The 14,961-nt window shown below is 38.2% G+C and overlaps 1 protein-coding gene across 1 annotated transcript in view; it reads right to left on the bottom strand.

Moving 5' to 3' along the window:
* Window positions 1-14,961, bottom strand: part of dnah5 (dynein, axonemal, heavy chain 5) — a 126,125-nt gene that overhangs the window by 41,177 nt on the left and 69,987 nt on the right. The window contains exons 60-65 of the mRNA XM_054781379.1: window positions 12,549-12,702; window positions 7,317-7,584; window positions 6,553-6,676; window positions 6,329-6,436; window positions 5,680-5,794; window positions 3,036-3,212 (exon numbers count right to left, since the gene is read on the bottom strand). Coding sequence (XP_054637354.1) covers window positions 3,036-3,212; window positions 5,680-5,794; window positions 6,329-6,436; window positions 6,553-6,676; window positions 7,317-7,584; window positions 12,549-12,702 — 946 coding nt within the window. The remainder of the gene's footprint in view (window positions 1-3,035; window positions 3,213-5,679; window positions 5,795-6,328; window positions 6,437-6,552; window positions 6,677-7,316; window positions 7,585-12,548; window positions 12,703-14,961) is intronic.

Below are 14,961 nucleotides of genomic sequence, written 5' to 3'. Positions count from 1 at the left end.
TTAAGCATGCAGTATGGATGGTCAGGAAGTGAGCTAAATAAAACATGTGAACAGCATGGCCATCATGTCAACAATGGCACTATTCATGTAAATGAATGACAATTTATCCAAAAAACAAACATAGTATTTAATGTATTCCGTATTATATCTGTATAAATAGTTATTGTAACCAAAACTAAGTGGCTAATTTTTTTTAAAGTATTTTTTTCCGCTCGAGGGAGTGCCTAACATCAGAGAGTTATAAATAGTATACTTCGACAAGAAGATTTAAAAAAAAAAAAAAAAAAAAAAAAAAAACACAGTCCTTGTTAGTAAAGACAAGAACTGGGAAAAGGGATCAAGAATGACTTTTGGAAACTCATAAAAACTACAGAGACATGGAGAGCAAAAAGCAAAATGAGCCGCTGAGAGAGTGTTTGGTTGTTTCATCAGTGAATTCTCCTCTCGTCTGCTTTTCTGCGATCCCGCCTCGCAGTTCAGTTTGTGGTTTTATCATCTTCGTTCCAGTGTAAACATCCACCAAAGAGCCTATCCTAACTATGCAAATGCTTTGGGAAATGAACTGCAAGTTAATGAATACCATGAGTCTTTTTATGCAATTACTACATTAAAATTCCGTATTGTACTTGAACTATGCTTCTTTTTACTGTATTCACCATACTGTAGATCAGGGGTGTCTAAACTTTTTCCACCAAGGGTGGCCACATACTGAAAAATGAAAGAATGCAAGTACCACTTTCATATTCTGTACAGCAACACATGTAGATAGGCTAAGAAGTTATATATATTTCAAGAAAACGATGCATCTCAGCTTTGTGATATATCTTAGAGGACAAAGGGTATTGTTCGTATGAATTTCAGTCTTTGTTTTTTTCCTAATTTTTGCTGTTGTCTTTTTTTAAATTTCCCAAATATTTAAACTTTCCTCTTTAACAATCCTCGTAAATGTTCTTTTCATACTATGACTTATTTCCCATAATATTATAACTGTTTCCCCAACGTAATTTTCCAAAAAATCCAACTTTGTTTTGTTTCTCATGATACTACAACTTTTAAAAAATGACATATTTTTTCTTATTTTTATGCAACTAAAATGACATAATTTTTCCTCATAATATTATTAGTTTATTCTCATAAAATTGTGACTATATTTTAGATCCTTATTTTATTGAAATATTTTTTACTTTATTCATGTAAAATTAAAGCTATTTTTGCCATTTCTGCTGTTGCAGTTCGCTTTTTTTTTTTTTTACATGTTCCAATTTTTTCAACTTTCTTCTTGTAAATTTTCTTCTGGTAATTATGACATTACTCCCATCATATTTTGACTTTATTCTCGTAATATTGTAGCTTTTTCCGCAATCTAATTTTCAAAAAATTACACCTTCATCCATTGTTGTGTTTGTTTTTCATAATATTGTGAATTTAAAAGAATACATTTTCTTTTCTTTTTCTTTAATATTTCAAATTTATGTGAGTAAAATTATGTTTTTTTTCTCTCATAATATTGCAACGTTATTCTCCAAAAAATTACGACTTTTTGTTGTTAGAGTACAACTTTTTTGTCATAATATTTTGACTTTATTCCGGTAAAATAACTGCTGAATTTTCAATTTTTTATTTTTATTTTTTAGTTTTATTATTCAATTCTATTTGAGTCAATGCTATACTATTATCGACTGCTTGGCATTTTTTTTCTGACTGCTTTCTTTCATTTGTCCACTTTAATCAGTATGTCTTCACACTCCACACGCGACATCTTATTGTTCATAAATTCCAATAAGTTTGACTTTATAGCACAATAAAAGGAAATTTTCAGCACTGTTGGAGAAAAAAACTGGGTTATAAGCAATTGCAATGCAAACGCAATGTAAATATATGCACAATTTACATGTGTACATACTGTACACCAGTGCAACATCAAACAGTGTTATGGAGAAATCAATGCATTTACCGTGCCAGCTGGACACGTCTGCATCAACTTGCTAATAAGGTGAATACAGCAAAAGTGCGGTTGATGAAATACTTGATACAATAATGTGATTGCAAACTATAAGACAATTTAACTAAGAGTGATAACTCTCTGTCCTTATCTCATGTGCAGCCAGCAGTAAACTTGCTGTAATAGTCATTCTGGTAATCAATTCTTCACATTCAACCACGATATGCTCGAACTTTGCCCTGCGAATTGTGTTATTAGTTAGCATGTATCCACTTTTATGTCCACCACAGCAAGATAAACATTCTAATCAGGGACCTGACATTGGAGATTTGCATGCAACCATCTACCCGGGAGGCAAGCTTTAATTACAACACGGCTTCTCACCCCAGAGCACCATGCTAACTATAGACACACCCGCTGTCACACAGAAACACTCCAGGGTAGGAGGGATGGGAGGCACAACCTGAACTAAGGCACTCTGTTTCAAGGATTCTCTCTGGACCATTGCTTGTTGATCGGCTTTGTGCTCATAAGCTGCCATTTATTATTTATTTGGGTTTGTCATTGCTTTCACATGTGTTACATCAGCCTTCACTGCTTGTTCTGTATCAGCCACTCAACTCCTTGCCAACCGATCTGGTTCTCTGCGTGATTATTCTGAATATGTAAAAATCTGAAACAACACAAGAAAATGAAGGCGAGAGTATACTGTCATGGATATAGGCCTAAATCAAAACAGAGGAGCTCAATAAAACACCTCAAACATGCAGTATACAGAGTTATTTTTTCTAAAACTTTGTGAATCCCTCAGGGCAAATTTATTCTGACACAGGAAGTTTGTAAGAGTGTGCAGACTATTATAAGGGCTGCCACTCTCCAAATGTAGCAACTGATGCAAAGGCGAGAAATGTTTTCATGATCCACTTTGCCAAATGTGATTCATTTTAAAGGTAGACTTACAGAAGATTTATGAGAAGTGAAATGCATTCAGTTTGATTGATTCCGAAGCTAACCCATGTTCACGATTTGGTAAGAAACACAGCAAATGTTTTCAAAAAATGCAATCAAAGAGGTTATTCTGTAATTCACATACCTGCAGTGCTGCCTCAGCTTCCTCCAGCGCAGGCTTGGCAGCTTCAAGTTTTTGCTCTGCAATGGCCTTGTCCGCTGAGATCCTGTCCACAATAGCCTCAGCCTTGTCCTTGACTTTCTGAACCTCCACCTTCACCCGCTCAGCTGCCTGGGCTTTGACCGTCACCTCTTTCAGCACCTGGAAAAATAATGAAACGATCATTACTTTATACAATGTCGGCACATGCAGTCATCAACGTTATCAATTGAACAGACATAACAGTATTTTGGCTGTCATGTAAATTTAACATGCAGTAATATAAAGATCAACATTTATACCTCACACAATAAGCCCCCACATAGAGTACATACTGTTTATATACAGTGGACCCTACAAATGTGTGCATTTTTAGTCAAAAAATATATTTTTTTATTTTTAATATATTTCTCTTAAAATAGGCCGTTTTTTCCATAGAAAATAAGTCATTCACACTAAGTGAGTGTTGTGTGTGTTCTACAGCAGCAGTAGATTAGACAGTCAACTTTTTAAAAATCTGACCTCAAAACTTGCAGCGAAGTGAACACAAATGAATATATTATTGTAAATTATTACTGGAATTACAGTAAGCAAGCAATGTGGATTATGTAGACGTATCTTGGAGAAATTACTTTATGACTGCTGGCCAGGACAACCCAGCGGCCTGTGGAGCAGCAGATCCGTAGACCTCCTCTAGCCACCTTAGAGGGCGATGAAGGCGGCCTCACAACTGAAGGAAGCGGGGCTAAAAGCTCAAGGCTACTCATTCATTAGTGGGGGTGTCATTATACACTCAGCTAATGAGGCGAGATGATACACAATATTGGATTCACAAGGATGAGACGACACAATATTTTAATGTTACTTTTAAGAAAACTACAATGACAAAATAAAGGATTGGAAAAACAGACTTTGTTATTTAATTGAGTCGCAAAATAAGGCAGGTACATTTTGAAAAGTTTTATAACTTTTCTTGCATTACCTAAGCATGATGCTTTTAACTTTTGAACTTCTTCCCACAAATTGAATAAAAAACTATCCATCCATCTTCTATGCCGTTTATCCTCATTAGGGTCGCGGGTATTCTGGAGCCTATGCCAGCCGACTTTGGGCGAGAAGTGGGGTACACACTCAATTGATCGCGAGCCAATCGAAGGGCACATATAGACAAATAATCATTCACACTCACATTCATACCTATGGACAATTTAGAGTCGCCAATTACAGTAACCTAACATGCATGATTTTTTTTGGAATGTGGGAGGAAACCGGAGTACCCGCAGAAAACACACGCACTCACGGGGAGAACATGCAAACTCCACACAGAGATGTCCAGCGGAAATTCGAACCCAGATCTTCCCGATCTCCTGACTGAGTGGCCAACATGCTAACCACTACGCCACCGTGCGGCCGAAACAAAAACTAAAGTAACAAAATTACAACAGTTCAAATAATGTCAGCAGTTGTAGCTGCTACCGCTAGTCATTTATGTTGACATGAAAAGATACATGTAACACAGATTGCAGTAAATTAGATGTATGTTGACTTTGAAAGAACTTCAGTTCCCATGATGCTTAGACTGCAGTTAGTATCACATTTTGATAGAAGTCTTATGCAGAGATTGTGTTTTGATCCGACAAATCTGAAATAACCTTGATCAAATGTAAAATTACTACAGCTTCTGCTCGGACGTTAACACTGTGGCAACTGTTGAACAATAAAATAAAGCACTCATGTCCAGAGCAAACGAGTGATGCTGGGAATGCTGAGTGCAGGTAGGATTGCAAAGTTTATGTGCACAAAGCACTTAATGTGCAGTTCCAATCCTGCCACGCGTACTTCCATTTGCATATTACGTGTATCATCATTCACAGCAGTGATGCCATAGCTCACAGTCAGATAGGCTTCTGGCTGCGCTGTGCCCATGAGACAGCTTTTCTTTTCAGAAATATCGTCACTTTTGAATCTCTCGAGATCTTGTGGCACCCTATTCATTATTGGTGAGTATACATTTTATAACTTAAAATGTGTTTAATAAGCGTGTGATGTACAGTATATGTAGAGCTTAAACCGACACATTTGGCTTGTTAGCTTCCTCCATTGAGAATGAACAATGGCAATTGCAGAGAGATTTCAAATAAATGATATGAAACTGGAGGAGAAAGTCAACGTTAAGCTAGCTGGAGGGTTTGGAGGGGGAGGAGCGAGCCCTGTGTCAAAAATAGAAATTTTTATGGACGTCTAAATTACTCCTGTTTTTCGCCATTCACGGGTGGTCTCAAAAAATAACCCCCGGAAATAAATCCCCATTAAAGGAAAATGAAAACTTAATGAAAATATAACATGAAGAAAGTAAAATACTATGTACTGCACATGCTAGAAGCATTTCCAGAAGACAGGATGTGTCAGGAACAAAATAGGAGAAAAATAATGATATGCCTTGTCCATTCAAAATGTTGTTGCACAGCATGTGCAACATTTTGGTACCGCAGAATGACTCATCAGTTTTGTTGATCACGTTGCTGAAAAATTGTACAATTTCTAAAGTACTTTAATGTCCTTTAGAACATGCTGCTCGCACACACGCACACCTACTCATTTAACAAACATCATTATCTGTACAACTCACCATATCAGCCTTTTCATTGGCCACCTGTAGTTCCTTCTCTTTCACTTCCAGCTCTTTGCTGAGTGCTGCTACTGACTCTGATGCCTCCTTGAGCTTCTGGAGGCCTGTGTTCATCCTAAATAGGTGGATTGTGAAACAAAAACTTACTATGAATGCAATTTAATTGAAGTTGTGTGTCTGTCACTCTGTACAATGTATGGGTCAAACTTTGCATTTTTCAGCATGCCTGTATGTTTACCCGTCAGATGAAAAACATCATAAATATGTAATATGCAGACATGATCAAATAAAAAAGCAAAAATTTGCATAATTAGGATGTCTGAGAATGCACTTACAATAAACGAGTACTGGTCTTTTTGATCCTGGATGGATTACTTAGATAATACTTTTCTATCCTGCTCATTCACTCCTTTTGTGGCCATTAGGAAGTCACTTCCTAATATATATTGACTATATTGACTAAGCAATATCTATTTGTAATCGCTTGTACACTTTATTGACAATCAATATGTGACAAAAGCTGCTCCATATAACAATCATGGTCAGTTATTGCATCCATTGAATAAACTAAGACCTCTTTCTTTTATGAAAAATAACATTTAACACATAGGAAATGTAAATGTTGGGTATAATTGTGTTGTTGGTTTACCTATTGGCCAGCGTTTGGACTTCAGACCTTTTTTCCTCGTAGATGCTCTTGTAGCCCTGGATGAAGGAAAGGTAGGACTTGGGAGTGACGTGGGTGGAGCGGCGATATCTGCATTCAAATTGGAATACATATGTTTTTATGTCAATATGAATATCTTATGTGTCCTATTTATAGTATTTAAAATGACAAAATAGTATGAACTAGCTGATACTGTATGCGTGTACCTCTGGAAGTAATCCACACACTTCTCAGCCACCCCATCCTGGAAAGAGCCCATGCATTGAACTACCTCACTCTTCACTTGGAGTGAGCAGTCGATATCAAACACAGACACAAAGTGCTCTGAAACTGTAGGCGACAAAAATGATCGCAGACACAGCAGAAAATGGTGAGAAACCCAAGGTGTCAAGAAAGAGAAAAAATATTGACTCACATAATCATCATATTGAGCAGTGAGCCTGACCAGCAATGTATTACGTCCTTGTCATTCATATTTGAAGCTAAGAGTGATGTCTTTTTTTCATTCTGGCATTTTAATATTAACGCTTGTTTACTTTTTTGAGCTTGCATGGTGTTTGCAGATGTTTAAAGCTGTGGTGTGCTAAAATTTGCCTGAACAGTAAATAAAGATTTCAAAATGGTTAAAGTTTAAACCTGGAACAGATTATTTTTAGTAAGAGACTGTATTTTACATTAATCGCTGCTGGTGTGATAGTACACATTTCTGCCTTTCATAGCAGAGGGAATGGGTTCAATTCCCGGGAGGAAGGGCATCCAGCGTAAAAGCTAAGCCAAAACCACTCATGCGGCTGACTCTCTGTGGTGACCCCAGACAGGGAAAAGCCGAAAGGGGAGGGGAAAAATGAGTGTTTAACATTAAAGGCCAACACTGTACTATAGTGTTAAATCCTATTTTTGGAAGCTAGTTAGCTATTTAAACTTGATGTACATTTTCAGAAGACTGTAAATATTAAAAACAAACATTTACCTGCAACAAGAGCATCTTTAGGCCAGCGTCTGAACCAGTCCATTGTGCAACCAGATATCAGTGCTGGGAATTTTAACGCCCGGTTGCGGAACTTTTCCCCAACAGGTGAGAAACACAGAATGACATGAAGATTGTGTCTCACTCGTGACATAAAGTACTCGTACAGGTTTTCATTGGTTGGCGGCCGCCTCAGGAACTCTCGCTTCATGATTGGGACGAGATCACTGAGAATCTCGTCTATTTCATCCCGAGCAAACAGGTTGGACACCTGAGGACGTAAGAAACGAGTAGTTAGTTAAAATGGTTAAAATTACTGGTCATACTGGTAATAGCTAAGTAGTACATGGAAAATTTTGATGCAAAGAGCAGTACAGTAAAAATTGAAAAGCAAAAGCTAAGTCACTGATTTTGTGATGTTGATAATATATCTCACCCCAATTAAAATAAAAATGCAACACTTGTTTATAGTATATACAGCTGTAGTAATACAAAAGACACCCTATCAGCAGGTAGACAAAGCGTGTTAGGTCAGTCACTTATGCAGTTCAATTGGGGTAGCATGACCAGGTGCACCCTGGACTGGTCGCCAACATATAAACAAACAATCATTCACACTCACATTCATACCTACGGGCAATTTAGAGTCATCAATTAACATTAAAAAAATGAACATGATTGGAATGTAGGAGGAAACTGGAGTACCCGGAGAAAACTCACGCACGCACGCACGGGCAAGTGCCCAACAGAGATTTGAACGCATATCCACCAGATCTCCCGACTTGTCATCTCTCATACCATCTGTTGGCCAATGACAACATAAACAAGAAGCTCACAGCAGCCTTGTTCTCTTTTTTGCTTCTCAATACTATCGCCACTGTCAGCATCTCTCACATTCCCATCCCACATTCCCATCCCATCAAATTCTCTCTCTTTCAATCATAACTTCATGTAATAGCAACACACAAACACTCCCTGGCTCCCGTCTCAATTAAGCTGCCCTGGAAAAGCAGCTGCTGCTGAATTTACCATTTCCAGTTGAATTTGCATGTATGAGTAGAAAAAAAAAGCAAATTGTTATGTTCTGCGGGAGCTGCTTTGCTGCCGACTGTCTGCTCTCTCTTACAGTGCTCTGCTGAAGGTTCTGGAGCAGAGCCACCTGTGCACACGTGGGAGCAATTCTCATCAGGCCTTCTTAAGCCTTGCTTGGACTCACACTTGTTGGCAGACTGTTGCAACTACTACATGTTGCAACTACTATGCCTGCATCCAGCATGACCTGTCCTTTGTGTTTTGCTACGTCACGCGTTCCTTGCTCGTTCGCCAATCTTTACCTCTGGACTTTTGTGAGTGTTTTGCTTGCTTCTCCAGTAGCTCCCTTCGTTGTACTTTTTTCCCTGTGGCTTCATCCTGGTTTTTGTGTTATACTTTGTTTTGCTTTGGACTATTTTTCCACTCATTTTGAGTGCGTTTTTTGTTAATAAACATTGTTATACATTGTTTTTGACGTTATTTTTGTCATCACTTCTCCCAGCCGTTCTTTAACACAAATAACATTCAATACAAAGAATCAGCAGGAATGAATGACAGGAAACAAAGATCACATCACATCACCGTATCTAAGGATCTAAGATTACCAATACGATTCTAGATGTCAGTATTGTGAATTATATTAGGATCAAGGTAAAGTATGATGATATATGATATATGATTACCATTGGCCGGAGGAGCTTCAGATAAAGTAAAAGCAAATAAAGTAAAAGGTAACGCAAAGGAGAAATACTGCAAGGCAATTGATCTTGTTTCTTGTGTCAATCATGTTTATTGAATAAAAAAATTAAAATGTTATTTTTGTATTTGGGGATGCTTGACATTGGCTGTGTGACCAATATCATCTATACTTATATTGTCTAGCACTACATTTCTGATACCGATATCAACCGATACCAATATAGGCAGCAGTCAGGTCACATCTTGTGTAATGAATGAACAGCTTATTTTACTGTGATACTATGAGATGCAATTCACAAATAAACACTGTTCAAAATAAGACAAATACTGCAATATGCGATGTAAGTTACAGAAAAGTGCCATATTCATCCACCCGCCTAGTTGCCCCCTTGCACAAGTATCAGGTTAAATAATGTTGGCAACCTACAATTTGGAAAGCTGGCACAAACATCAGTATAAGGACAAAGTAAAGTGCAAAGTATGAAACGATGAACTAATACAATCAGTGACATGATAAACTGGGCTCATTCAGTGCACCACGCAGAATGAACGAAACATATTTGATTAGAAGTGTTAAAAGAAGATGCCTTATCAGCTTTACACTTAATTCTAATTGCATAATACAATCCAAAGGCGAAAAGAAAGAATTCCATACCGCGGACATACTGAGCTAGCAATCTTGTTGCTGTGTGGAGCAGGTCATCATTCCTGCTCTGATATCAATATCAACGGAAACACCAATACCACTATCTAATTTTCATGCCAATAATATCCCCAGTACCTGACAAAATAATGCTGTTAATGTTATGCTGTGTCAAACTGAATTATACTGAATAAACGTTTCAGAAAATGAAAAAGAACACATGTGTTGTGCTTCTCAAGATGTTTCATATATCATTTGTCTTTATGGTTACCTTAATTTTAGATTAAAAATTAGAACAAAAATTCATCATTTATTTTGTGTTTTGCATGGCATTTACAGAAACGTTGCCTAGTTTCAAGATATTTAAAGATACCACAAAGCACAATTATGTCAGCACAGCGAAAGAAAGGAAGGCAAATTTGCTTCATCTTACCTCATCATCGCCATGCTGCATGAGGCACAACAGCATGGGGTAAAATACTGTGCATAAACTGGCAGCGGGTGAGTATTTAATGATCGCTTCCTCTGTAGCCTCACATAAAGCTTATAATTGCGAGAACAGTATTAATTTGTGCTGAGTGATTAATGGAATCTGTTCGTAGACATTTTGTTCGTGGTTAATTGGCTTTAAGGCTCTGCATTAGTTTTATTAATGGACCTTCAGATGGATTGAGTCTGGTTAGAAACCAAACTGTAAACTGTGATATTTATACATTTGCATGACTGCCAGTACAGAGCATTTGACATAATATTGGCAAGTGTGAATATGTATACATAATTTCTTGAAAGAAAAACAAATAATTCTATTAATTGTTACATGTATGAAAATGAAAACATATTCATTAACAAAAATGGTATGAAGGCATGGTGACAAGTCTTAAGAGGGGTGATTAAATAATGCTGTCTACACAGGACTGTACCAACTTTGTGGCCATGGGTGGGCAGCTACATAAGGAAATTGTAGAAAGCTTGACACAGCTTCTCATCAAAAGATATGAGGCAAAGGCGAAAGAAGATAACAGTGTTGAACGTGTCGGTGGGAATTGGTGAGGCGAGAAAAAGAAAGATGGGTGATGGGAGAAAATTGTGAGAGAACAATGGGAGAACATGATAATGTGAGGTAAATGGAAGGTAAATTAACCATAACGGAGGTAGGGGGTATATGAAGTTAAGGTGTGAAGACACAACAAGACAAAGAGATACAGGAGTAAGCGATGAAAGATCAAACAAAGTATAGAAAGCAAAGAGCAGATAAAGTACTGAGCAAATGCTATAGTTGCTTCAGGAAGTCTGAAAAAGACAGTGGCAGTGGTGCTGGACACTGCATCAGACAAATGTGCTAACAGAGGTACTTGACCTTGAAACTACCTGCTGCTGCTTTTACTGCCACAGAGGAAAAACCATTTGGAACCGAACTGAGGTCACTAACAGTTGTTTTAAGCTATTTCTTTACTGCTCTCACAATGTTTCTGTCATCAACTGCTGATGTTTTTGTTGGTCTAGCTGTTCGACGTCTGCTACTTGGTATACCAGTGGTTTATTTCTTCTTCAGGACATTACAAATGGATGTACTGGCCATGATCAATGTTTGTGCAATGGTTCTGATTGAGTTTCCATCTTCTATCAGATCTATCAGCTCTCTGGTTTTCATGTTGTTTTCACCTCTAAATGCAGGCTACACAGGCAAAACCTATTGTATCCAATTGTAAACTGAGCGCTGACATTCTTTGCTATTTATTGACTGAATAATCAATGTAATAGGACACAACTGGGCAAATACCTTTGCTAGCATTAAAAATGGGGTGGGTTCAAACAAAAGCCTATCCTATCCAGATGAAAATACCTGGAAATAAAAGCTGAACCGTTGCTCTCGGATCTCGTATTTGTCTTTTGATGGCAAACCCAAATGTTTTCAGTCTACAGCAAAATAAATAAATTGACCTCACTTTTCCAATACTTTTGGAGGGCACTATATTTTATACAAGACATAGCTTGACAGGATGCAATTATAGTTAAGCACTCTATCGTCTATCATCACTATAGTTGTCCCTCGTTTATCGCAGTTCATTGATTCCAGACCAGAACGTGATAAGTGAATTTCCTCAAAGTAGGATTCAATGTTAATAAACATTATATAACACCCCGATAGTCACTTTTACACTCCTATTATTCTTTGTTTACATCACATTGTGCAGGTATGACTGCAGGGACATAACAGACAGCCGTCGATAGCATAGCAAGCTACCGAACTAACTAGTTAGCCTTTCCAATTTACTTATTCTAAACTTAAGAAAGTGTTTAAAATAGAGTGGGGAAGAATGACAAAGAAACCAAAAACTTACCACTTCCACACGGAATGAGAGGAGAACCTTTTTTTCACTCACTCTCAATCATGGCATATGGGATTAGCTCTGCTGGCTCAGTAGTCGGACTCCATGCAGTATGAAAGGTAACTTAATCCAACGTCATGTCTCATGACCAGAATAGTACATATAACTTCGCTTTCAATATGTTTCACTAATAATAGGTCATAATAAACCACAAAACAGTGAACATTTATTATTCATTTTTTGAAAAAACGCAAAATAGCAAGGGATGACTCAGGATTTAGGGTTCAATTGCAATATAGTTTGGACAATTTTTGTTTGCGTCCAGGTTTATAAGACCAAGTTTGGGGAAGTCGTCTTTCTTTTCCTGCATGATTGTATCCAAAAGCATCCATCCAGCCATGCATCCATCCATCCATCCATCCATGCATCCATCCATCCATCTTCAGAAGCAATGCTCAGCAAAAAATAAGCCCTCTCTACAATCATGATGGCTAGACACATTTTGACATTTGTTCTAACAAAGCTCCTCACCTCTCCAGATGAGAGAACGTTGTTCATATATTCAAGGAAGGACTCTTCTTTGATTTCATTGTCAGTGAAAATGAAGCTGATGCCTTTTCCGAGCAGGCCCGCTGTCCTGTACAAGCCTTTTAGGTCGTCCATCAAGTTTGTTGTGTTGTAGGACCTGGAAAAGAACAGAAAACATAAACATACAGCAGTTTTCCATTTTTTCAGGCCAAGAATAACTGACAGCATGAATGGAAATTGACGGGGAAGTTGGGGGTGTGTGTATGTACTGTATATAGAATGATGCATATAAATATGTTTTGAGATGGTTATAAATATGGCTATACAATATAAATTTTTCCTTTTGCTTTTTTTAATGTTTAGAATTATTAATACATAGAATTATAAAAAAGGAGTCAGTGTGCTGGATATAATAATATGCATTACATATTTAATTTTCTGCTTGCATGCTTTTTGTACACCCCTGCATCTACTGGAAAATATTAATTTAGAGAGGGAAGCGGTGACAAAATAACATGAAAAAGGATGAAGACGGCTGACTGAGGCTAAAAAAAATTGTTGCTAAGACACTCAATGTGCAGGGAATGAAAGTTGAATCAGGAAAAAAAGCAGGTACAAGTTAAGTGTGCTTGTGTGTGTGTGTGAGTGTGTGTGCGTGTGACAGAAATGAAAATGCAGAGGAGAAAATGTTGGAGACAACCCATTGTCATCCAGTTCTCTCCGCAGGAGCCATAAGGAGGAACACAAGGATCGCTCATTAATGCCAAGTAGCCACACTAAACTCTGCAAGGAAAAGCAGAGAGGAAATCCGACGGAGACAAATGCACATGGGGACAGGGGACGAAAAAACCTTCGAGCAAGAGGTAGGCAGGAGTGGCACAGAACACAAAGAGGTAAGACGCAGAAACCCAAGACAAATGATTCAGTTGGGGTAGTGAGTTCCACTCCAACTGCAATGAAAAGGAAATGTCTCACAGGAGACAATGAAATTGTTCCACAGAGGAAGCTCAATTGATGCAGGAACAAGGCTTGGAAGACTTTCAGCAAATGCATCAGTTGGCTTCAGTTTCATTGTGGGGCAGTATCAATGGGAGTCCAGTCTTACAGCAGCTCTGGAGTGATGCATCTTTAATTGTGTTGTCACATTAAACATTCCAGACACTAAAATCCCTCTGCACTATTTGATACCTTTATTTAAATATTGTGCAAACTATCTCCACTAGGACTGGGGTTTCTTTGTAAGTTTAGGATGTCACTGCTTATCTAATTATTCGCCAGGCCTTTTGTGTCTCCCTGCTTCCCCTTGAGTTTTTCCATTTTTGTCTTGTTTGACTTGTTTTTTATTTGAAGTGTTTGTCTCTAGATGTGATGTTTGCTGTCCTGACATGCAAATCCACTGTACTTGGTTGAAATTTAAAGAAAACTATCATTATTCCCTCCAATAGTGGTCAGAGGTGTTTACTTATTAAGTTGTTACAGAGCGACATACTGTAATTACTGTGTGGCGGATCGAGTGGCCCATGGTGGCGGTGGGGTTGTGGTATGCGGAGCATATCTGTTATGGACAACGCACACAGGTGCATTTTATTGATGGCATTTTGAATGCACAAGGATGCTATGACGAGATACTGAGGACCATTATGCCATTCATTGACGACCATCACCTCATGTTGCAGCATGATAATGCACGGTCCCATGTTGCAAGGTTCTGTAAACAATTCCTGGAAGCTGAAAACATCCCAGTTCTTGCATGGCCAGCATACTCACCGGACATGTCCCGCATTGAGCATGATTTGGTATGCTCTCGATCGGTGAATACAGTATTTGAGGCAAATAGTGATCACACCAGATACTGACTGGTTTTCAGACCAATACAGTTACCAATACAGTTACACTGCACATTTTGAAGTGGCCTTTTATTGTGGCCAACCTAAGGCATACAGTCATGGCCAAAAATGATAAAAATGCCAGAGTTTTTGGCCATGCGTGTACGGATTACAACCAAATCAGTCTAATTTATACAGCCATGGCGCAAAACATTGGCATCTCTGGACAAAAACATTGGTATCATTGGCATGACAATATTTTTTGCGTTGACTGTACCTGTGCAATAACCATTCTGTCTAATGAGCATCTTGATATGCCACGCCTGCCAGATGGATGAATTAGGAATTATAAATGCTTGCAAATGCGTGCGTGCTTGGGTTTTCTCTGGGTACTCCGGTTTCCTCCCACATTTCAAAAACATGCATGTTAGGTTAATTGGAGACTCTAAATTGTCCATATGTATGAATGTGAGTGTGAATGGTTGCTTGTCTATATGTGCCCTGCTATTGGCTGGCGACCAGTCCAGGGTGTACAATGCCTCTTGCCCAAAGTCAGCTGGGATAGACTCCAGTATACCCACGACCCTAGC

This window comes from Dunckerocampus dactyliophorus, chromosome 7, assembly GCF_027744805.1.
Source record: "Dunckerocampus dactyliophorus isolate RoL2022-P2 chromosome 7, RoL_Ddac_1.1, whole genome shotgun sequence".
NCBI classification, from domain to species: domain Eukaryota; kingdom Metazoa; phylum Chordata; class Actinopteri; order Syngnathiformes; family Syngnathidae; genus Dunckerocampus; species Dunckerocampus dactyliophorus.
This window is presented reverse-complemented; position numbering and strand designations above follow the sequence as displayed.